The sequence below is a fragment of the Convolutriloba macropyga genome, chromosome 12 (assembly GCF_964194025.1).
Source record: "Convolutriloba macropyga chromosome 12, txConMacr16.3, whole genome shotgun sequence".
Classification (NCBI taxonomy): domain Eukaryota; kingdom Metazoa; phylum Xenacoelomorpha; order Acoela; family Convolutidae; genus Convolutriloba; species Convolutriloba macropyga.
In genome coordinates, this window is record NC_134479.1 from 55,170,670 (window position 1) to 55,196,526 (window position 25,857).

Consider the following 25,857-nt stretch of genomic DNA (forward strand, 5'->3'; position numbering starts at 1 on the left):
TCCTTCAGCGGTGATTTTTTACCCAAAATACTGCGAGGGGTTGGAGGGTTGGCCGATATTGAGGCTGGTCTCTGCGTGCTCTTAGTTTGCATGTTAGAAGAAAACGTCTTTGAGAAAACTTTAGTATTTATTGCCTTCTGAGTTGGTGATATCCTCCATTCTTGTTCTTAATGATGTTTGTTGCATCAAGTCATGTGCCTCGGTTTTTGCTTCAACGAATTGTTGAATTCAACGAGTGTAGGTTTTAACTAATGCTTCTGTATCTTGAGCATGACTCTTCAAATTGGGCGAATTTTTCTCCTCTGCCGTATTAAGGAGTAATGTGGCCTTCAAGTCAGCGTCGGACTAAAGGACCCCTACAAGACTTGGAATAATTGAAGAAAAATTTATGCTGTTATCCCTATTATGCATTTTCAGAGATGAGAAACTGCTAAGTTTGTCTAAGTGTGCACTGACTACGGTCTGTGGACCAAACGTTCGTTCCAGAGTCATACGTAGGTCTGTGCACATGAGGCCACAGTATGCGATCCCAGCAATGGCAATTTTGTTTTTTTATTAGAAGAGTTTTAAGATATGACATCTTCGTGTTGTCCGTCAAAGACTGCGATTGTTGTTGTCCGTCAATTGAACTTTTCAACTGCCTGTAGTACAATTGCCAATGCAAAGGATCGCCAATGTACTGCAACAGTTTTCATTCCGGCAGGAGGTCATTGTTCTTGCTGATAAAAATTTCCGTCTATTGTTCAATTAAAATCACACTTTCCGGTGGAGGGATAGGTGGAATGGTCTCCCTCGGACCCCTCCAACAGAAGGAACGGGGAGGTGTGTCTGTACATCGGAGGAATTGTTGGTCTGTTAAACGTGGGCAATATTGGTAGCAGTAGTTAATGGAACTAACGGAGGTTCATCTTCTTCGGACTGATTACTCGAGGACATGGAATGAACGTTTTTCGCCAGTTCTGGAAAAGCAGTATTTAATAACTTTGTTGAGTTCAACAACTGATACTGGCATATCGTTAACCATATTAATTTTCTGGTTTACAGGCACCCCGCTGCAAGGATATATTTGTGGGAAACGCCAGATGTCAGGTACAGGCGAACTAATATGAACTTTAGGGTTCACAAGGGAGTGAGTACCAAAAAGGTGGATGTTGGGTGATTTAAGCGGGGTACAATTTTATTTGCATTAGAATGTTCTGTGTTTGCGGAGAGGGGAGTAAATGATGATTGCTCATACTCGTCACGGTATATTGGCGTTTGGTGCGAATAGTTGTGGTGCTGGCGAGGAAGCAAAACGGAATGCAGTTGGGATTAGCGGGAGTTGTTGGATAAGGAATGTAGGAAAGGGGGAGGACTGGTGGCTGTTTTATTTGTGCTTATGGTGGGTTTGGCTCATTAATTGATAGTGCAGCATTGCTGAGTGCATTAGTGGAGTGTAGACGAGGAGAGCTGCTGGAGTTTATCTGCCCTGGCAAGTTTGACCTGTGAGCTTAATGTTTTTCAACTGTACACCATTAAATTGCAATGTGGCTTGAGAGAGTTGTATTCGGTGCGTTTACCTGAAATGGAATATGGACCCCCTCGCTGGTGGTTTCGGTTTTCGGTCTATATTGCGGCTGTACAGTTGTTGATTCTTGTTGAGTTCAAAAGGTGCATTTTTTTACATTGTCAGCAGCAACTTGACAATGTATATTGAGATCAAGGGGGTATGAGTTGGGAGTTTGAGATGAAAAAGGAGGAATTGCAGTGGCTTGAGTTGTTTGGGCGATTGAACTAAAAGGATGCAGAATCAGTTCAATTGCAACACCTGCATTATTCCCTGGATGGTAAAACTTTAACACGGATGGTAAAGAGTTAACATCGTTGGCTACACGCTGACGATGCTCCTCCTTAAGCTGCTGAATTTCAAGGTCTCCTAATTGCATTTGTTTTTCAATTTCAAGCCATTGTCTGACAGTGAACAGCTCTGCTCCGTGTTATTATTCAAATTCCTCCCTTTAGTTTTAAAATTTCCAAGTCACGTTGACATGGGCTTGATCTGTTTAAGAAATTGAAGTCAACCTGTTTTTAATAGGAAAGATGTGTTTTGCTATGGCGTGTCCTTGCCAGACACCGAATCATTGTATTCTCGAGCGGCAGAAAAAAACTCATCGTTTATTAAACTTAAATTTTCCGAGGTTCTTACTGGTAGCGTCCCAGTCTTCAGTCTTATTTGCATGATCAAAACGCCTCTAATTTTTATCATTTACACGTATGGAACCATTTTAGCACTTGACCAGCAGACGTTCAATCTTAATATTGCTATTTTTTCTGTCAGGAGCATTGTTATGTCATGGAGCATGTCACGGTGGATGCTAGTGAGTTCAGCCTTTAACTTTGACCTCGCTGCAATGAATATTTCCTGCAATCTTGCCATGATCTAATGAAAACAATAATCAAAAGTTTTTTCCAAACGTTTTTTTTTTAATTATACTCAAGAACGTAAAACACAAGTATTTGTTCCAGCAAACTGCAAAAAAGAAAAGATTTTTTCTCAAGTAGATAATTACCCATCAAAAGAAAAAAGAAGGGTGTTATGCTCACGAAAGCGCAACAGGCAACGGGACGGGAAGCAGGGCTTAAGGGGAAACAACGAACGTGCAATGCACGTCGCAAGGGGGAACCGGAGAGACCGAACGGAAACGTTGGGGCGCGATGAAGCAGAAATAGGACGGGACGGAAACTTAGGCGCACCACCCCCAAAATATGTGCTAACACTGCAGTGAGTGTTTTCAGCTCAAGCGGAGGCTCCTGATGTAATGCTCTGTACTCTATGAGTAAGTTATGGTCTTTTTGTTTGCTTTTAGTCGAACTTTACTTTCACTTAATGCATGGTGACTAGAGTAGTACGCTGGTAATTTTAACTATTAGGACTTTGTTACAGTCTTGTCTTACCTGAGGTGCAGTCTTTGTGGTGTGATGCAGTATACTTGCAAATAGTAGGAACACAATTTAATTTTTTACAACATAATTGTTTTGAGCGTTGCTCAAATCTTCCAGCCTTAAGGAATTTTGTTTTGATTTCAAAACATTACCAAGAGTGATCGCTTTTTCTGAAAAAAAGTTACTTTGCAGAAATTGAACTTCTTGAACAAGCTTCAATTCTGTTTCTCAATTTGAACCCTTCTCAGTTCAAATTTTGGATCCTCACGCTATGAACAGCTTTCTTTAAACTATTGCAATCTTTTGAAATTTGGTCAATTTTTTCAAACTTTCTTGTGTTCAGCTCGGTTAAAAGCTTATAAGGCTTTTTCAATTCAAATTACCAAGACAAACTGTACTACAAATGGGTAAATTTTAAATATCCCACAAAAATTTTCAAATCGATGCTTTTTTCGGCAACAAAATTGAAGGGCCGTTTTATTGGTGGCCAGGGACTTGAAAAATACTTGAAAAATTAGATAAAAAGCGAAGAAAGTTAAGCGTAAGTTTAACTAAATTTGCCGGACTCGTCAAGTTACAACATCAGAGTCAGTTTTTTGGATGAATCCCACAGTTTTTGGTAGTAATGTCGTGTCGTAGTCCAAGCACAGAAGTAAATAAGAAACCCACTGGTTGGAGTTTGTTTGATGCTCGCCTGAACGTGACAACAGCCCGCATGTGAGGTCACGCAGGGAAAATCTAACGATCCAAGTACCCAAGTTCGACGTCTTCATCGAACAGCAGAGCCGTTTGCATGGTTTGGGGTTCAAATTGTTGGTTGCGATAATCACCTGCTTGTACAGGATATTGTCCTCTGATCAGACAAAAGTGCGTTCGAAACGTCTCTCTGACCAGGAAAAAGTGCGCGCGAAACTGCCTCTGATCAGACCGTCCCAGACCGAAATGACCCCTGATCAGACAAGTTCCAGACCATTGTCCAGACGAGAGTGCGCTCGAAGCCTTTTTCAGACCATGTAGTTCGAGCGCACCGAGAACATGTGTGCGCTCGAAACTCGTCTGATCAGGGTTCACTTCGGTCTGGCCACCTCGACCTGGGTCGCCTTCTCAGTACAATACTGCGATCGCCTTGATATTAGTTTGCTGAATTTCTGTGTACATAAACCAAAGTTATGGTAATATGCTCAAAATGTCCCCCATTTGACTAGAAACACTAGTTTTAAACTAAAGCCTGAACTAAGTTTGGGGTAACTAATAAAAACTCAAAGCTATTTATCTTTTGCTGCGGCAATACGGGGGGTCGTGACATCAAAAATATAGGAGATAAACTCCATCGGAAAGTTAAATCGTAATCGCGATAATTACAAGCATAAACCAATATAAGTACCAATATTTGACTTCCAGAACTGTCAATTTCTTCATGGTAATCTGAATTTTCTCTGAATTTGCAGAGGTCTTTTAATCTCTTTTTATCTTTTTTAAGTAATTTTCCTGTTCAAAGAAATTGCTTGCGAGATTTTTGGGAATTCAAATTTTTGCAACGTGCGTTCCGCGAGTCATCAAATTTGAATTGTTTCAGAGCTATTAATGGTCTTTTAATTTTTACTATCCAAGATCCAAGTTATGAATGATCTTGCATGAGCGCGATCGATTAGTATATTAGTAGGCTGAGCGAAATTTACGTTACTCTCTTTTTTCCGCGCTCTCCGCATAAAATATGTTCTGTTTTACGTAGAGAGTGCAAATAACATAATTTACGTGGAGCCTATTGATATACCAAATTGATTGCGCTCATTTAGGCTGAATATTTTCATGTTTCAAAAACGTATCGGTGACCGGTCTGAGTCAAATTTTGGCTCAGACATTCAACTTGCCAAAAAAGACCAAGTTATAATTCCCGGACATATGCTATGGTTTTTGCCTTGTTGCTTCTTGGATAGTAGTGATGCGTCTTTCTGGGCAAACTACGCGGGGGGACATAAGTGTCTTCCCGTGAACACTACGGGGGGGACACAAGTGTCTTCCTGGTCAAACTACAGGGTGGGACACTTTGAAATTCTTTCTCCTTATTTCCCCTGCCATGCATGAAACTAATCTTAGGAAACCATTTTCCCTCCACTTGCGTGACTGGTTTGCCACTTTGGGCCTTAAGCCATTTTAACTACCACCGCTTTGAAAGTTAATTCGTCATATGTCTGCGCCACGGTACTTTAATCTTGTTTTGGTCTGGGCCCATTTCAACATTTTACCCACAGTTATACAGAACCTACACACCCAATACCAGAATACGAATTCCAAATGCCACCAAGGCGAAAACGTTGCTTGTTGGACTGCTTTCTGTGTCGCTCCAAATTTTTAAATTCTAAAGATCTTTTTACTCATTTTGAAGAAATACACCCCAACAATTTTAGATATCAATGTGAAAACTGCAACCAGAAAATTTGACGTTTAATTGACACACGATACCACCAGTAGGAAAATTCAGCAGTTATTACGCCCCCTCTAATTATCCAAAACCCTGTTTTAAGGTGCAGAATTTGTTTCAAAGTTTTTACCCAGCAAAATGGTTTGACTAACCATGTTAAAAGTCATTCCCCCATGGAAATTATTCTTAGTCGTCGTGGAATCCCGATAAAACGGCGTTAGAGAAACCTTTTATTTGTCTTCTTTTTATAATAAAGTTTCAATTTTTACATTAATTTGTAGTTAGTTTATATGAATGCTTTTTATAATTTATCCATGCACTTCAACTACAACTAAATGTAAGTTATCAGTTATCTTCACTGCTTGAATTGTATAATACTAGACGTCTGCGTTTTGGTGTTAGTTCTATTATAAGACTATTACTTGAAGATAAATCAGACATATCACTATTATTGCTTGCTTCGCTTTCAACTGCTTCCAATTCTAGAAAAGAATTGTCAAGGACTGGCGGGGAAATTGCGTAGGGTTCATTCCAGTCAACAATATCTTGATCAAGCTCACTTTCTGAATAATCGGGCTGATTGAATCCTGGATCGGGGGGAGAAAAACTATTGTTTTCAGATATCACATTTTCCGGGGTTGGTTGTGAAATTGAATCCAAGTCGCTTTCGTTTTCTGACTCCCAATCCCAATCATTTAATATAACATTGTGAAATGCAAATTTTCTAATATTTTTATGTCCAAATGGTAGGGAGTTTATTGGGTCAAGGTAAAACCGCTTGTCACAGTAGGCCGAAAGCGCAACTCTGTTTTGTTCCAGTGTCATCAACTCATGTTTCTCTGATTTGATGGTCACATTTTTGACGCGGACAATTTCCCCGCTGTTCAATACTCTCTTGAAGACCTCGTGCTTTAGTTGTTTTTGCCCCTCGTGTGTTATTCCCTTTGCACTTTTCTTCTGACAGTCTGAAAGAACATTAAAATCAATCCATTTTCTATTTCAATCTATGTGCTTTCCTAATCTAGGTTTCAATGTTCCTGTTATATTAAAAAGACGTTTCCATGATTTTGGTTAGTTTCAAAACTGGAATTTGCTTTATTAAGATATAATGTTACACATACCCTTCGTTTGCATTGAATACATTTTGGGTTTCAAGCCACAGAACTCTTCCATTACCACCCCTGCCAGTTCGTCTTTGAATTTGAGAGTTACCATATGATTTTCTGAGTTGTACAATGTGTTATCAGAAGGGTAGTTGGAGAAGTCGAATTCTGTGTTGACTTCTGCTCATGCTAGCTCCTCTTACAAGTCATCACAATCAACAGCATAGGTAAGTGAGTCCGTATCAGAGTATAAAAGTTCACACTTGAACCACTGTTTCATATTCTCGTAGTGAAATCGAAACATGAATGCTTTTGAAAGATCCAGAATTGAAGCACCAACTATTGTAGGTTTCACCCAGTTTATTTTCGTTTTTCTTGTAGTCACGACTGCCATGTTTTCATCAAAAATTGTAAAGGATTTCATGTTAAACTTATCTGTGTGGTTGAGGAGAGCTCGTTCATCTCGGACCAGGAAAGCGTTAACTCGATTCCGCATGCTTTCACAACACTTTCCAAAAGCAGAGTTGTTCATGATTTTGAAGAAGTTTTCAGCAATTTTGCTGGTTGCTGCTTGCCGCAATCTTGTGTTCAGTTCGATTTACTTTGCCATCCACTTTGATTGTCTGAACTTGAGCACCTTGTGCAGTTTTGAAATTTTAAGGCCGTTTCGTTCATAAATCTTCAATGTTACATAGTGTAGTGTATAATCCTTCTTATCATAGAGTGTTTGAAGCAGTTTGTTGCACTTTGAAACTTTTGGGAGATGATATTCTTCCAAAAGGTCCAACTGGTAACTACTCAACCACATGCTGTCCACAGGTTCTCGGGTGGGTGCCATTGGAAAATCTTGGTGAGCGTCGTGAATTGAGTCGGGGTAGTCCAAGTCGACGCAAACGATATATCCGAATTCAGCGTCGTCTGGAGTTTGCAAAATTTGTTCAATCGTCACTTCTGTGTCCGTCTGGAAGGAATTGAGTGGCAGGCAGAAATCCTTCATGATCCCACCATAGAGGTTATTAGCATCTATGGTGAGACCATATGTTGATTTTTGCGTGTCATCAAAACGTTCCAGATATTTGTTGTTTGGCGTGAACAGTCTTTTTGTGTATAGCGAGGACATACCCCCTCGCAACAATTCTTCTGCTATATCAAGATGGTTGCGATCTGTGAGAAGTTCCAGTTCGGGTTGACATATCTTCAGAAAGGCATCGCCCGCTAAGTGTGGTGCTGATAGATATTGAGCACAGTCCAAACTGTACGAGTCCAGACAGACTGCTCGTAGCCGCTCAAATCAACAGGCGAGCTGTAGGGTGTCGACTGTCAAGTACAGATCGTGATATTCACCCATGTTTCTACAATCAAATTTTTCGAAGATCAGCTTTGCTTTTTCGTAGTCAGCTTCCGTTTTTGTTACTTTTCCTGATTTGAGTTTGTCGACCCAGCACTTCTTAGGCGGCAATTTTTTTAGCTTGAATTTTCTGAAGGTGTCCATGTAGGAGTAGGGGTAGAATCCTTTACCGTGCAGTAGTTTCACATCATTTTGGTTACAGTATTCAAAATGGTTATCGAGTATATCGAAACTGTCTTCAGGCAAAGACTGAACTAGTTTATCTAAAGACGACTGCATGAAGCGAAGAGAATCGATAAAACGAAGTTCTTCGTATATGGGAATGACGTTTTGATTTTTATTCACTATATCTTTGATCCAAACTTTAAAGCTAAAACTGATATAATTCTCATCAGTTTGAGGTATTATTGAAAATTTATTGTTAGGGTTGCAGTGATGAAGACTCTTTACACCATGATGCAAGTCATATCCTGACAAATTGTGTGCGATTATGGGGACGAAGCTCTGTGTTCTGCGCTGTAGGTTACCCTTTGAGTGAGCCCAGCCAAGAAACTGATTTGAGAAATGGCAGTGATCCAAGACTTTTTCGTTGTCCGCAGAGAAACTAGTTTCGCATATCCAACAGTGAGTCGCAAGCTCTTTTGCTTGTCCAACTGCTCCTGTGAAGTACCTGTGTTTTTGCTTTTTCTCGTAGATATCTTTTGCCAGTGTCTCCATTTGCTTCACAATGACTTGCATGCAATCTTCACCTCTGTACAGATGGAAGAACTCCAAATTTGGACTTCCATGTGAAATGGCTACATAACAGTAACCGCTCGGAATGTGTTTGTCCAACACACGAGTCCCTGGAGTCTGTGGGTTTTGTTCAACTGATGATACCGGAACAATGATTGACTCTAGGTCAAAATAGACATCCAGTGGAAGAGCTGTTTTTGAAATTTTTTTGAAAGCGAGACTGTTGCTGTCTGGCTCAGGTAGCAGAACTTGACAAGTTTCGAATTGATAGCAAAGTTTTTTGTGTTTTTGAAGCGGCGTTTCGTTGTTCGAGCAAACATGAAAACAGTTGCGACAGATTTTTGCGCGTGCATCAATCTGTCGCCCTTGCACTTTTCGAACTAATTTTACCAGGTCTGTTATCAGCACGTAGTGATAACGTTCACCATCAGTTATCAGTAGGAGATCAACGACAAAATCAGAGTTGTGCTTTGAAATGCGGAAAGGATACAAACTTTTCTTTTCGTATCGAAAAACGTTCACTTTTACTTCATTACATCTTTCAAACGCGCTTATTTTGTCAATTGGCATCGGCATCGGGAAATCTCCTACTGCTTGATGATTTAGAGGGTTTGAACGAGCGTATGTTGCTGGGTTTGTCTTTTTGCTGTACCGATCCCCAGGTTGCGTGAGGGGGCAACCTTTCCCCTGCAAATGGTAGGCAGCCGTGAAACAATACAAGAAACAGTTTGGATCGTTAAAATTTCGGATATTGAGCAGGCATTTTAGAGCGCTAAGTTCAGTTGGAAGTGCTATATAGGTTGATCCCCGAATAGGGTTGAATTTTGCAAATCGAATTTCGAGTTTTTCTACCTTTTCAATAATCCAACCACTTCCACTTGTGGCATACATTGAAACCACGTTGACAATATGCTGCACGGACTCAAAGAACTGTTCTTCGGAGAGACCATCCGTGTACACAATTTGCATTTCAGCGTTAGCGTAAATTGTTACGTGTTTTTCTTCTTCATTAATCCCCTTAGTGAGTGTAATGCTTAGAGAAAGTTGAACTTTCTGAGGACCTTCAAGGGTCTTTTGACGTATAAGTTCATTGATGTGATATCTCGATGAGTTCATGAAAGACAAAACGTCAGTGTGATCATTACCTTCAATCTCTTAGATCTCCAGAGCACCTCGAATTGCCGACTGTACTGGTACTGCTTGGTTATTGCTTTGGCCTCTGTTCCAAACAGGCAATCCGTGAGCATTCTTCAGATGTTGATGAAAGTTACTCTGGTTGTTGAAAACCAGAGTGCAGTAGGCACACTGATTTTGGACTTCTCCACCGTGCTCCCGTCGGGTGTGTTGGTTCATTATCAGAATGTTGTCAGTCTCAAAACCACAAGTGCTACACTCCAAGGCAGGGAATTCTGGTTGAACTCCATGAACGCGCTGTTTGTGTCTTCGAAGGCTTCTTTTGTCGGCCAGTTCCTTTGCGCAAATTTCACACGGTTGGGTCATTTTTGAGTTTTTCAAATTTTTTCTTTCGAAAATTCAACTAACTGCTTTACTGAGAAAACGACTGAGCAAATGAAGTCAAATTGTAACAACAGTTAACTGGTACAATTAGAGGGAGTGTTAGTTGGTTGAAAGTTGTGTTTTACACGAGAACAATTTCCTTTTGAGGGTGTGCTTGCACTTTGACACAATTTGCCAGGTTCTGAACGCAATTCTTGGTAGGAGTGTAGGTCAACTTTAACCCATGTTAACTTTTGACCAGTAAGCGGTGTGTTCCTGTTTCAGAACTACTCATTTCCATTATTTCCATGAATGGTAAAAGGTTATTGTGTAGTTTTAGTTATATCTGTTATCTACCACAACTGAAACATAGCTAACGCAGTATACCTACAATATACTTTTTTCTGTCGGGAAGTAGTTCAAGTGTTCAAAATACTCTTCTACAAAAGTTGTTTTAGACTTTCTCTACTCTTCGAGGGTTGTATCGAAATTCCGTTCTATTTTCAACCTTATTATCAGTTTTCACTTTTAGGTTTCTGGAATACTTGGCAGTATTCTTATACTATTGACTAAAATTGTTCTAGACTGCTATTATCAGCGTGTTTTATGTGAACATAATGTAATTCCATGAAAGACACTCTATCTTATCATTGTGAAAGTAAATTGTAGCTATATATAAGACAAAGATAGGTCGAAAGCAATTGAAATTAAGGATTTGATATTTACCACTAGTACTGATAACATATTTACCAAATGTGATTTGGTGAAAACCATAAATGTGGTTGTGGAATAACTAAATGCATTCTATTTAAAGAAATTGAACTTCTTTAGTGCTTAAAAACCTTTTTTCTACTGTATGATGAATAAAATAAAAGTTTTTTGTAATTACTTAAGTAGTGAGATTTTTGCACTTTTACAGAATTCCTACATATGATAATTGACTTTTTACCATTTAAAAACCTTTTTTTACTCTATGTTTAGTAAAATAAAAGTTTTTTGTAACTACTTAAGTAGTGAGATTTTCGAACTTTTACAGAATTCCTACATATGAAAATTGACTTTTTACCATTTAAAAACCTTTTTTTACCCTATGGTTAGTAAAATAAAACTTTTTTGTAACTACTTAAGTAGTGAGATTTTTGAACTTTTACAGAATTCCTACATATAAAAATTGACTTTTTACCATTTAAAAACTTTTTTTTTACCCTATGGTTAGTAAAATAAAAATTTTTTGTAACTACTTATGTAGTGAGAGTTTTGCAATTTTACAGAATTCCTACATATGATAATTGACTTTTTACCATTTATAAACCTTTTTTTACTCTATGGTTAGTAAAATAAAAGTTTTTTGTAACTACTTAAGTAGTGAGATTTTTGCACTTTTACAGAATTCCTACATATGAAAATTGACTTTTTACCATTTAAAAACCTTTTTTTACCCTATGGTTAGTAAAATAAAAGTTTTCTGTAACTACTTATGTAGTGAGATTTTTGCACTTTTACAGAATTCCTACATATGAAAATTGACTTTTTACCATTTAAAAACCTTTTTTTACCCTATGGTTAGTAAAATAAAACTTTTTTGTAACTACTTAAGTAGTGAGATTTTTGAACTTTTACAGAATTCCTACATATGAAAATTGACTTTTTACCATTTAAAAACCTTTTTTTACCCTATGGTTAGTAAAATAAAAGTTTTTTGTAACTACTTGAGTAGTGAGATTTTTGCACTTTTACAGAATTCCTACATATGAAAATTGACTTTTTACCATTTAAAAACTTTTTTTTACCCTATGGTTAGTAAAATAAAAGTTTTTTGTAACTACTTAAGCAGTGAGATTTTTGCACTTTTACAGAATTCCTACATATGATAATTGACTTTTTACCATTTAAAAACCTTTTTTTACTCTATGGTTAGTAAAATAAAAGTTTTTTGTAACTACTTAAGTAGTGAGATTTTTGAACTTTTACAGAATTCCTACATATGAAAATTGACTTTTTACCATTTAAAAACCTTTTTTTACCCTATGGTTAGTAAAATAAAAGTTTTTTGTAACTACTTAAGTAGAGAGATTTTTGCACTTTTACAGAATTCCTACATATGAAAATTGACTTTTTACCATTTAAAAACCTTTTTTTACCCTATGGTTAGTAAAATAAAAGTTTTTTGTAACTACTTAAGTAGAGAGATTTTTGCACTTTTACAGAATTCCTACATATGATAATTGACTTTTTACCATTTAAAAACCTTTTTTTACTCTATGGTTAGTAAAATAAAAGTTTTTTGTAACTACTTAAGTAGTGAGATTTTTGCACTTTTACAGAATTCCTACATATGAAAATTGACTTTTTACCATTTAAAAACCTTTTTTACCCTATGGTTAGTAAAATAAAGTTTTTTGTAACTACTTAAGTAGTTAGATTTTTGCACTTTTACAGAATTCCTACATATGATAATTGACTTTTTACCATTTAAAAACCTTTTTTTACTCTATGGTTAGTAAAATAAAAGTTTTTTGTAACTACTTAAGTAGTGAGATTTTTGAACTTTTACAGAATTCCTACATATGAAAATTGACTTTTTACCATTTAAAAACCTTTTTTTACCCTATGGTTAGTAAAATAAAAATTTTTTGTAACTACTTATGTAGTGAGAGTTTTGCACTTTTACAGAATTCCTACATATGATAATTGACTTTTTACCATTTAAAAATCTTTTTTTACTCTATGGTTAGTAAAATAAAAGTTTTTTGTAACTACTTAAGTAGTGAGATTTTTGAACTTTTACAGAATTCCTACATATGAAAATAGACTTTTTACCATTTAAAAACCTTTTTTTACCCTATGGTTAGTAAAATAAAACTTTTTTGTAACTACTTAAGTAGTGAGATTTTCGAACTTTTACAGAATTCCTACATATGAAAATTGACTTTTTACCATTTAAAAACCTTTTTTACCCTATGGTTAGTAAAATAAAGTTTTTTGTAACTACTTAAGTAGTTAGATTTTTCCACTTTTACAGAATTCCTACATATGATAATTGACTTTTTACCATTTAAAAACATTTTTTACTCTATGGTTAGTAAAATAAAAGTTTTTTGTAACTACTTAAGTAGTGAGATTTTTGAACTTTTACAGAATTCCTACATATGAAAATTGACTTTTTACCATTTAAAAACCTTTTTTTACCCTATGGTTAGTAAAATAAAAATTTTTTGTAACTACTTATGTAGTGAGAGTTTTGCACTTTTACAGAATTCCTACATATGATAATTGACTTTTTACCATTTAAAAATCTTTTTTTACTCTATGGTTAGTAAAATAGAAGTTTTTTGTAACTACTTAAGTAGTGAGATTTTTGAACTTTTACAGAATTCCTACATATGAAAATAGAATTTTTACCATTTAAAAACCTTTTTTTACCCTATGGTTAGTAAAATAAAACTTTTTTGTAACTACTTAAGTAGTGAGATTTTTGAACTTTTACAGAATTCCTACATATGAAAATTGACTTTTTACCATTTAAAAACCTTTTTTTACCCTATGGTTAGTAAAATAAAAATTTTTTGTAACTACTTATGTAGTGAGAGTTTTGCACTTTTACAGAATTCCTACATATAAAAATTGACTTTTTACCATTTAAAAACTTTTTTTTTACCCTATGGTTAGTAAAATAAAAATTTTTTGTAACTAATTATGTAGTGAGAATTTTGGCACTTTTACAGAATTCCTACATATGAAAATTGACTTTTTACCATTTAAAAACCTTTTTTTACCCTATGGTTAGTAAAATAAAACTTTTTTGTAACTACTTAAGTAGTGAGAATTTTGCACTTTTACAGAATTCCTTCATATGAAAATTGACTTTTTACCGTTTCAGAATCTTTCTTTCTTCAATATGTGTTTTAAACAGAACTTTGCTTGCTTGCTGTGTTTTTATGTTATAACATGTGAGATTTTCTTCCAACGTTCACTAGCTAACATTTTGACGGAATACTTTTTTGGTTCTGCCTTCTCTTTCTCGTTTTATTCTCTAAACAAAAAAAGAGATATTATGATTTTCAATTAAAATTACAATTGCAACTTAATATTTTTTTTAAATAATCACACCCAAAAAATATTATTAAAGCACACACTTTATTTCTTTACAGATTCATAGAAATGGTGACAGTTTAAAAAGTTTCAGTTCTCAGAGTTTAGTTTAGTCCTCAAACATATCTATAAGTGGTGTTCGATTGGCACGTTTTTTCTGTGGAGCATTGCATACTTTGGGAGTCTCTGAATTCAAGGGTGTTGTGTTGTTTGAGGTTCTGTACGTTTCAATGGATACTGTAGCATTCTCTGCAGTCTGCGTTGGTGTCACAAAAGTTGTCTCTGAAAGAAGAGAACTATCGAAATTCGGTTCGAACTGCTCGGTTGACCCCATATTCCAAGACATTTTGTCCATGATTGAAGCGATGACTGTTTTTTGTTTTGTATCTGTTGTTTCCGGCGTAACAATGGGGCTTGGTTCGTTTGTTGCCGGTGATCCAATTGGTGAAGTAGCTGGTGAAGTTGGCGAAGGTTGAATTCCCCAAAGTTGAGCCAGTTCTTCAATTGCCTGGAATTGGCCGAGTTGATTCTCTAAAATAGGCACACAGTCACAATCGTATCGGTACAAAAGTCTCTTTGTGTCTGGAGAAAGTGTGTCAATGTCATAGGGGAAAAGTAGGGGCATTTTCCGAGGAACACTGTATCCTCCAGCTGTTAGCACAGTTTTCGTGCCATTGTCTTCTGTAGATACGTATTTATCTGGTAGTGTTGCAACAAAATTCACGAACATTTTTGGTATGATGCAATGTTCAATTGATCTCCAACAGCCTTTTTCGCTATTTTTCTTCTGCTGTATAAAAACGATGTAGTTTTCGTTTTGAGTGTGATACACAATACTGCGCTCCCAAGAATCTTCAGACTCGCAAAGAATGTGGTAAGACATTATTTGTAAAGCACTTTTACAGTTTGTTCTCTTGAAAATGGAGCAGATGTGAACAACTATAGTCTTGAATTTAAAACGAATAAATAAAATCCGGCAAATACCAACATTAGCAACACTTGTGTGTGAAATTTGTTGAATACTTAACACACCCAGGTCAAGGGTTGTAACTGCAATTGTGAATGTTTACTCTACATGAACTTGTCTGTGTTATAGTTTTATGTTTTTGTAACTAGTTGCAAAGTGTATAAGAAAGTCTTATCTACACAGACTTAAACACAATAGTATTCAGTTTTATTGTGTTGATATGTATACTAGCGTTTATAATGTATGCAATAGCCAGAAGTTTACAACCAGTTTTGTTTAGTATAGACTGTGTTATATCAAAGGCCTAAAGCCTTCTATCAAACGCTTGCTGTGTAATTGTGAGTTCTTTTTTATCTATGGACACACCCAGAGGTCACATTTGTTTTCCATTAAATTGTACTAGTTCCTGCTCTATGTTGAGTAATATTATCCAAATATAAACTTTATTACCAACGCAATAAAACAGTTTAAGTGAGGGTCACGAGTTTTGTCTTACATTTTGACAAAATTGCCAAGTTTTATAACCTAGACTTACATTCAAAATCAAATCAGAAGCTTAAATGTTAACCAAGAGCGCTCTTATCAGTAGTAAGCAACTAAAGTGTTGTTTGTGTTTTGTGTGTTAAAGGTACTTGTAAATAATAATCATTTCCGAAAATTCTTTCAAAACAGGTAGTTTGACACAGTTTAACACAATTCTTGAAAATGCCATTTACTGCTGATAAGGACGCAGAGTTTGGAGACGTGTATTTTGAAATCTAGAACAGAGAAAAAATTGATACGCGCAACAGTGAAGTCTTATGAAAATACGGGTGCCTAGGTATTTCTCAAGCTATTTAAAAAAGTTGACAAGGAATATGAACTTCAACAACGAATTACTCTAACTTTAGATGAGTTTGAGCTTTTGTTTAAAAAGGTCAGCAAAAATACGGTCTGCTGCTGTAGGTACAGCTACTGAAAACGATCAAGCTAACAAAGCTCCAGCAGCGAAAAGACGTAAAACTAAAAAAGACGACGAGCACGGCAATTCAGACTAATTTTAATATATTAGAAAATGGTGGAAGCGATGTATGAGCGTTCTCCGGGTTTCTTCAAGCAGTTTCAGAAAAACTTTAAATATTTCATATCGGAAGAAAAACCTAATTTTTCTTCTCTCAAGAACTTTGCCTTTTGCATGCATTTTGAGAGTGTCCACTGTGATTATAACCCTACTAATCATTACCATGTTCTTATCGACGTGTCGGAGTTCTCAGCAGACTTTCTCAAACAAACAAAACCGTGTTCAGTTCCGTGTCTTTTTACAACTTTCAAGTATCTGTTCTCGTCTTCGGATACACTGGAGGCAAAGGGAGATGTTTTTCAAAAACTCTTGCTGGCAGTGGAGTACAACAAAAACAATTTCTTCGGATTCTCAAAAGCAGACACTACTGCTTCCATTCAAAAGCGTTTGCCAATTTTTACGAAAATCGTCACAAACAAATTTCAACGACCTGACTGCTTATACCGAAACTTTGCTGGACACAAAAGTTTGTAATTAGATGCATCAAAGCAAAAAAATCAACCAATTCAAACTGATCAACTAACAACTGAAACTCTGAAAAGATTTCAATCGATTCTCTCTGGACCGCATGTTGGTGCTTTTTGTCAAGTAATGGATATTTTTATTAGTGGGTATGGAAAGTTGGAAATTGATTCTGATGTTCTGTGTGTTCGTTTCCTTTATGAAGAAAAAATTAAATTTTGAAAAAAAAAATTTATTTTCAATATAGGTTAATGTTAGAACATCATATGAAGCGCAAAACGAAGCAATTCAATATCACTCATTTTTACAAATTTTTGTCCACTGAAAATAATATGAGCAATATAAATACAAAATAAGCCACACAAAAATGAGTTTTGTTTCTGTATATGTTGGTTTCTCAGTAATTCATATACGGTATTAACATTAAAGTTTGAGACTATTCTGCTCTGCAAGTGTTTGTATGACGATAGATTTTGGCCTAATTTTTTTTGGTCTTTTTGGCAGAGAAGAATCCAATGGGTTCCAATTGACGCAGACGTTGAAATATTGACTATAATGAAGCTGTTGTCGGTTAAGTTGGTTGGAAAGTTATCAGCCGCATAAACTCCACGAAATTTGTATTTGAGTTCCGAACATCTCTGAATTAGAGAGTTCAAGTTGTCTTGGTCCATTAGTTTGTTAAAATATGATTCTTTGAAACTTTCCGCGCCGAATCAATATAAATGGTACTTGCTTTTTCCCCAATAATGAATATTTCTACATTATGAGCTAAGGCAGCAGAAAACTTTAGGTCAATTGAAACAGAACAATTTGTAAGTTCAGGGTGAATAAAATCGTGAGACGCCTGCTGAGTACTCGTCAGATCGAAAACCATAATAAAATGATTTGGGTAGTCTTCTAGACTGATTCCATGTCCATTGTCGATATAGGCTATATCTGACATAGTGTTAAAGTAAACACGTTTTGAATCATCAGTTAAAATAGGACTATCAGCAACGGGAAGACCATTACGGTAAATGCAAATTTGTTCCAAATTGAATTTTCTATAGTGAAATGGATTAAGCAGCTTGCTTCCGAGGAAAGCTTCGTTCGTGTTTAAGCAAATGGCGAGTCTTCTAATGGGTTCTCTGCCAAAAACATCCTCTTGCTTCCAGCTCTGCAAACCGACAGAAGCCAGAAAAGTTTTTGTAATCGTTTCTAGGTAAGGATAGGATGCTGGACTGGACAGCAGGGTCTTTTCTATTGCTGACACAACATCATCGTTCAGCGTCATTTTCCGTACATATAAGTTAGCTTCTGTAATTTTTATTTTGCAGCGTCATCTGAAATTAAAGAAAAATCGTCAATTGATCGCCGAAAAGAGATTCGGAGTGTTACACCACTGAGAAGATGTCGATCACAGGTAAAGAAGTCAACCGCCACCTTTCCGTAAAATGTACACTCAGCAGATGCTCTGACTAAAGTTTTTCGTCTGGTGATTTCGGATGCTGCAATTCCCCCGAGGTTTGCTTCATAAGAATAGCCTTGACATGCCAACCACGTGCTTTTGGCATCTTTATTGTGAGAAAACTCGGTTTCGATGAAACTTTTGTGGGCATAGTTACCATTGGCACTTGAAATTTTCAAACCGTTAGCAGATACTGTACAATCAGAAAAAAGTGAATGTAGGACATTGTTACAAAAGTATGGCGCGTCTGTTTTAGTCAAATCTGCAGCAGCAGTGTTGTCATATTTCAAATCAGCATCAGAAGACTGTACAATCTTGCACTTGATTTCAAGAAAAATTTTTTGGTGATCAATGAAATTGTTGCGGTCTCCTGCAACTTCAAACTCTAGCATTGGTCCATTAGGGCTCTAAACCGGTCCCAATTTCTGACAACAACTTCCATCAAATGTAACAAGGAGAGCTGGTTTCTCGAATAAATCCAACGAACTATGCGTTGCTTTGGCTGGTAACATATTACCGATCATCTTTTACTTTGGCGAAGAAGTCCGACCGACTTCTTTTGGGTACTCTTTTTCGTGAAATGGTGGTTTTGCGTTTGGTTGTTTTCCTTGGTCCAGCGCGTAAGCGTTTTGAATTCCTTCTCATTCTTCTCGTTCGTCGCATTCGGAGGGCTAAAGATCCACCTGTTTGTTTTTTCACTGTGTTTGATATGGTGTTCTTTAGAGCTTGCTTTGGTGATTTCTTTTTACCGATAACATCCATCAACTCAGGGACGCTTTGTAGCAACAGTTCTTTTCCGATGCGTTTAGCTGCTGGCAAAACAAACTTCCGACCAAGTGACAGTGCAACACGTCCAACACCGCTAGCTAATGCTCCAAAACCACTACCTCTTTGTCTATAGTGACCGGAAAAGTGAGGCAATGATGATGCTTGGTTTGCGTAGTAGGAATCCATTTAATCACCAAATTTTTTAAATTGTAGTGTTAAAATAACTTTACCAGTCCCCGAAAAGGGAACTAACTGTCCCGTTTCAGTTCGTAGCTCAATTGATATTGATTGAATGGTGTTCGAAAGTAGTCTTTGTAGTCTAAATTTGTGAAAACTAATGGGCTCCAACTCACAAACGCTACCGTTTTTCAAACGCTGTTTTGAATCAATGACTCTTAACAATGGTGCTTTCGCATCACCCACATACTGATACTCAATAATCTTTGTGTAAATAAAAATTAAATGCTTTCCAGCGCAAAGGTCTGCTGGAAAATCACCATAATAGGCTTTCGTATCATCATTTTTCATTAATCGGTTCGCTGATGTGGGAATCATTTTGTATCCACTATGAATTCCGTAACCATCTGGAATACCTTTAAAGCCAATTATACTGGGTATTTCTTCACTTGGAAAGGTAATTCCCTCGTATTTACCAAAAATCATTTCGTATTTCCCACTGCTTTTGATTTCTCGGAAAGAGAAGTTAGGCAGTCCAACTGTTCTCTTGATAGTTGCTAAAAGTTGAGCAACTGTATCATAAGTGCCAGCCATAAACGCTAATTTTTCTCCATTGTAGGGTCGTGAAATGACGTTGGATCCAGTTGCGCGATTTTGTGATTCCTCATATCCCCTGAGACTGAACGCAACCAAATCTCCATTAACTATGTGTTCAATTTTTGTTGGAAAAATGATTTCACTCAGAGCCACTCTCCAGTCTCTTGTGAGATTAATTTCATCATTGAAAAAATTTCTAAAATTTGCTAAATTGTTTTCCTGGAAAATGTCCAACGAAGCAGATGATATAACGTGTACTGTGAACTCATCCTCAAAACGGTTACTACTCATTTTGATATGGAGATTCTCGTACTAGTTGTAATTCTGGCTGGTAAAATTTGCCCTGGATAATTTCTTTATTAGAATCAATAAGAGAATATGTAGGTGGATTAAGCGTCGGAATACCGGCAATTTCAAAAACTTCGTCAGTGAAAGATTGCTTGTATCCTTTTTGGAAAGTTTTTTCCTTTTTAACGATTCGAACAAAGTCACCCACGTAAAGTTTTGGTTTTTGACTGCGACGTGTCTCCACTGTTAATGATACAAGTCTTGGTACATCTTTTTTGGTAACTTTGTTAGGAGCAAGTTTGGTGACACGATTAACACGGGAGTTGATAGTTTTTACGAATTGATCCAAATTGTTAATATAAGAATACGTCCATTTTTCCTCCAAATAACGGTAAATAATATTTTTAAGTGACCTGATATTTCTTTCTGCAAACGCAGACTTCTTTTCGCTGAAAGTACTATACAAATGAATTCCTCGTTTGTTGCAGAGTGTTTTGAAAGCTCCCAAAAACTCAGTACTATCATCCACCCAAATTTTTGTGGTTGCTTGTGTTTGATCATGTTTCGGAAGGCCTTTGCGGTTTCTGTTGCATTTTTTGTTTTCAACGGTTCAACACGTAGATACCTCGAGAGGCAGTCAACTGCTACGAGCAAATATTTAACATCACGATTGTATTTTGCAAGTTTATCAACATGAGCTAAATCTAAAGACCAGATTTCATTCAGATCGTTGACGATTACTTTTAATCGCGGAAAATTCAACCGCTGTGCACGATATTTTGTGAAGGATGGTTTTGTTTCCAAATACATTTTGACTTTAGTCATTGGCAGTTTGCTGAAATCTTTTAATCGCTTTGAACTTCCGAATGATGCTGGACCTTTAGAATAAAGTCTATCCAGTAGTTTCAAATCTTTAATAGTTAGACCATTTTTTTCCTTTCGTCTCCTGCTCTGTCTTCTTGTTTGTTTGATTTTTTGGTTCTGCAGTTTTTGATCCGGAGGCTTTACTTTGACTTCCACTGCTCTGTTCGCTTCTTTGTTGTTTTTCTGATTCTCCTTGAATTTGCTTGGTTTCCTCTTCTTTCTCCTCATCGCTGTAAACTTCTTTGAGAACTTTTTTAGCATGAGTGTTAGATACCAAGTGCGGGGATATCTTGAGTTCGTGCAAAATATTTGCGTACACGGCTAGGTCAATTTTCGTTGTCGGCTGTTGCAAATTGTACAAAAAAGTTGACACTTTAACTCTCATAGGTTTGTCCTCAATATGAAGGAAACCACTCGGGTCCTCAATGGAAACTGTTTCTGAACTTAATATCTTGTTTAGGATGATTTCCGCTCTTTGGATTTTGTTTTCTTCCATTAATTCTACTTCTGACATTATAGAGTCAAAGTCTGATTGTCTTTTTTTCAATGAGGGCTCAATTTCGCCATCATCACTAAAGAAAGAATGTACACTTTCACTTCCATCATCCAATTCACTTTTTAAATCAACACTACTTGTTCTTCTTCTTTAGCGCTTGTTCACGATATTAGTTTTATTAGTTTCCTGTTCAATCGCCTCTTTGCTTTCAAAATCGGTTGGGTTGTTTCGTTGGAGGAGTGACAATTGAGCAGCTTTCTGTTTATAAATAGGATTATCTAAAATTTCTGTCCTAGTCGGTTGTTTCGACACAAACATTCTTTTCGGTATCAAGACAAACTCTTCCGCATGCATTGCTACTTCTTCAAGTAAAGGTAACACGAGAGACTTATGCTTCGAAGTAGATGTAAATTTTTTACCAATAGCTGACGCTTTTTCCTCAAACTTGTCTCTTTGGAAAAAAAATGTCGGAATGATGTTTCGTAGTTTTCAAATAAACTTTTATCTGTGGGCACGTTTCCATTTATAACATTGAGAAAGCATTCACAGAGAAATTTTATAAATTTATTTGATGATTTTTTGATGAATTTTTTTAGCATGCTTTCCGGCATTTCGAGCATTCGCCTGAGCATACATATCTCTTTCTCTCTCATTTGTGAGGTGGGTAATTACAGCTTTGGAAGATGGCAGATAGAAAATTGTTGGCCCCGGTGGTACAATATTTGAACAATAACGTAGTGAGTCGGTTGTTTTTGGGTCTAAATCAATCAAAATGTGTCCGAATGGTTGTTTTGTTGCAAGATCACAGCTGTCTTTTAAAAAGTTTGTGTTATTGAGTTGTTTTCCAATATAACTTATCTGCTGTATATCTCTGGGAGATTTGAACAAATTGATGTGTGTTGTGTTGAGATCAATTGTTCGAGACCATTTACTCTGTTGAAACAAATTATGCTTAACATAGATAACACTGATTTTTTTGTGGCGTCCAGCTGTTGCAAGTTTTGAAAACTCCTTGTCATTGAAAATTTCCTCGCAAGAATCGTCAAAGACGAGCAAACAGTTTTCCAACTGTGAAATGAATTCAAATCCCGAGAATTTGGTAAAATAAATGTTCAAGTTACGCTCCATCGTTTGAAATTTTGGTTGATCATGTTGATAGAAATAGTATATTGACTTGAAATTAGGGAAAAACGTATTCTTAAGAACCATTTGAAAAATAATTTCGGTCTTTCCACAACCTGAAGGACCACAGACTGCCATGAAGAGACGATCACTCGTTGAGATTATTTTATTCACAACTTAGGATTTGGAAGTGCGTATCCAACTGTGCACGATAGCAATGAAAACCAAAATGTTGATTCTTCACAATCGAGGTGGAAGAAAACTAATTTGGTCAGTGAAACTACAATAAGAAAAACTATTATCGAAACTTGTTTAAAATAAACTACCTCAGAGCGCGGTAATCTAGAATTGCAAAACCTCCAAGACCGTCTCTCTGTTGGTTTTGATCATCAAAAACCAAGTCAGTGATTCCTGCTCCTCCACTGCCAGAGCAATCTAATTGATCTCCTGATTGACTCATTTTGAAAGCAAATGATTTTCAAAAATGAATTTAATTCAAAAATTCTGTTAGTTTATTATTTAGTTAGTTCATCAACCATAAAAAATTTGTATGTAATAAATTCAGAGTTTTTGTCTTCCTTCTTATATTTTACTTTATAGTTCGCTTGGAATCCTTAGTCTTTGCCATAGTAGACAATTGACTCCACCTTTCCTTCTCTGACTACCTCTTTGATTTCATCGGGGAGACTCTCATCGTCCAGGGGTACTGGTACTGGCACTGGATACTTGGGCGTAGGTAAAGGGGTTAGTTTCAGTTTTTTCATTTTCTCTTGTAAAGACATGATACATTTGAAAGTACTCCAGCAGTGAAAGATATTTCTTTAGTGTTTCAATTTCAGTAGTATTACAAAGCATTTGCTGCTTCCTCAGTATAGTTTGTCCACGAGAATCAATTTTTTCTTCTTTCAGAAAAGTCACTATCAACTGGTTATCACTCGCAATGCAACTGCATACTGTCAAATTTGGAGATAAATTCACTTGAAGAACTGAAGGAGTTGCTTTCTCCACACGACGACTCATTGGTTGGTAGTGTTATCCAATAAAAGTACACCTGTGCCTTTCTCTTTGCGCAATGCTTTTTCTTTTGTTTGAATGGTAGTATAGATGAATGAAGTGAACAAGTCAAGTGCTCTACTGGAGTGAAGATTTCTTCAATTTTTGGACATAGCAATGTTTCTAAATTTGTGACGTCTTTTTGAAGGAGTTTTTGCAATGTCTCCGTCTTCTCCTTCCCCTTTGCGTAGAATTTAGCAGTAGGAAAACGGATCTTGATTGCTATAAATATTTGTGATAGAAACCAGTAAGGGTAGCTGCCGCTGTCCCACGAAATACCATGCAAATGCTTCGATACCCGCTGATGCGATTTCCTCTCACTTGAGGACAGCGAGTTGAAGGAAATTGGAGGAAGAAAAAGAACCGTGTCTGAGTAGTTGTTTGAACAAATAGATAATTCTTTTATAATGAATCCACTCTTTTTGTGTCGAAAACCTTCAAAATCTATAACAACAATCTCCGGACTCAACATTCCAGCAAACTGAATAAGTTACGTTTAAAAGTTTTCACGAACATGCAGAAGAATAAACCTGTCAGGTGACCAACGTAAGCGTTTGTGATTGGACAAGGCAAAACGTAAGAGTATCCTGGACCCTTTTGGCTATACTCTGCAATAAATCCAGAGGCATCATGAAGAATTGCATGTAAGCGAAGCACTTTAAATGATTTCAAATAAGTATCCAATAAAGAGTTATCTATTCCAATGATCCCACCATAAGGCCTCAGTTTTAGTGCAATTTCGAGGTTAACATCAGGGTCCAAGTGCAAGCAGGTTGCCAAAAAGTAAAGAAATCTTTCATTATGCTCTGGATAGTCTGTTTTTATTAAATTATAGATTTCATGAATGGTTTTTAAATCTACCGTAGCGATAGTTGTCATGCTGTTTTTGAGCAAGAATTATAGACAAATGAAAATTAGGCGACTTTTGCAGGGTATGATAGTTACTTTTTTTTGTTTGTGTCTACATGACAGCTCCTTTTCCCCCAAGGTTTTTAAAGTTCTTCCTGGTTAGTTTCCTTAAACTGATTTTTTTTAAAAATTCAAGTGTCCCCCCTCCCCTCCATAAGACTCAGAGAAAAACAAAGAAAAAATCTAAGTGTCCCCCCTGTAGTTTGACCGGGAAGAGACTTGTGTCCCACCCTGTAGTTTGCCCAGGAAGACACTTGTGTCCCCCCTGTAGTTTGACCGGGAAGACACTTGTGTCCCCCCCCCCCTGTAGTGTTCACGGGAAGACACTTATGTCCCCCCCCCGTAGTTTGCCCAGACCAAAACAAGATTAAAGTACCCTGGCGCAGACATATGACGAATTAACTTTCAAAGCGGTGGTAGTTAAAATGGCTTCAAGCCCAAAGCGGCAAACCAGTCACGCAAGTGGAGGGAAAATGGTTTCCTAAGATTAGTTTCATGCATGGCAGGGGAAATAAGGAGAAAGAATTTCAATGTGTCCCACCCTGTAGTTTGCCCAGGAAGACACTTGTGTCCCCCCCGTAGTGTTCACGGGAAGACACTTATGTCCCCCCCGTAGTTTGCCCAGAAAGACACATCACTACTATCCAAGAAGCAACAAGGCAAAAACCATAGCATATGTCCGGGAATTATAACTTGGTCTTTTTTGGCAAGTTGAATGTCTGAGCCAAAATTTGACTCAGACCGGTCACCGATACGTTTTTGAAACATGAAAATATTCAGCCTAAATGAGCGCAATCAATTTGGTATATCAATAGGCTCCACGTAAATTATGTTATTTGCACTCTCTACGTAAAACAGAACATATTTTATGCGGAGAGCGCGGAAAAAAAGAGAGTAACGTAAGTTTCGCTCAGCCTACTAATATACTAATCGATCGCGCTCATGCAAGATCATTCGTAACTTGGATCTTGGATAGTAAAAATTAAAAGACCATTAATAGCTCTGAAACAATTCAAATTTGATGACTCGCGGAACGCACTTCGCAAAAATTTGAATTCCCAAAAATCTCGCAAGCAATTTCTGTGAACAGGAAAATTACTTAAAAAAGATAAAAAGAGATTAAAGACCTCTGCAAAGTCAGAGAAAATTCAGATTACCATGAAGAAATTGACAGTTCTGGAAGTCAAATATTGAAAGAATCTTCGAAAATTTGAACTTATCCCAATATTTATCAAAATGTCGATTGATATAAACATGATGCAGTACGGATTTTGTTTGCTTTTTTTTTCTTGCCTAAATGATCAATTTGGAAAGAAAAATAAATGAAGAAGGGACGAAACCCTCACCCCCCCCCCCCCCCAATACCTCCACTTCAATCATCTTAATCGCAGGTGTGCTTTTCAAACTTTCTCGTGTTTCAGCTGTCGGTGGAATTTGTCTTTTCCCTCGATTATGGACTGAGATTCGACGTTCTGACGGTTCACTGTGAATCTCTTGCAAATCTCTCCCCTCCCCTCTCGCTGTATTT

The 25,857-nt window shown here is 36.7% G+C and overlaps 1 protein-coding gene across 1 annotated transcript in view; it reads left to right on the forward strand.

Moving 5' to 3' along the window:
* The window catches only part of LOC142350549 (uncharacterized), a 95,418-nt gene that overhangs the window by 69,144 nt on the left and 417 nt on the right, over positions 1-25,857 (forward strand). The window contains exon 10 of the mRNA XM_075402398.1: positions 25,751-25,851. Coding sequence (XP_075258513.1) covers positions 25,751-25,851 — 101 coding nt within the window. The remainder of the gene's footprint in view (positions 1-25,750; positions 25,852-25,857) is intronic.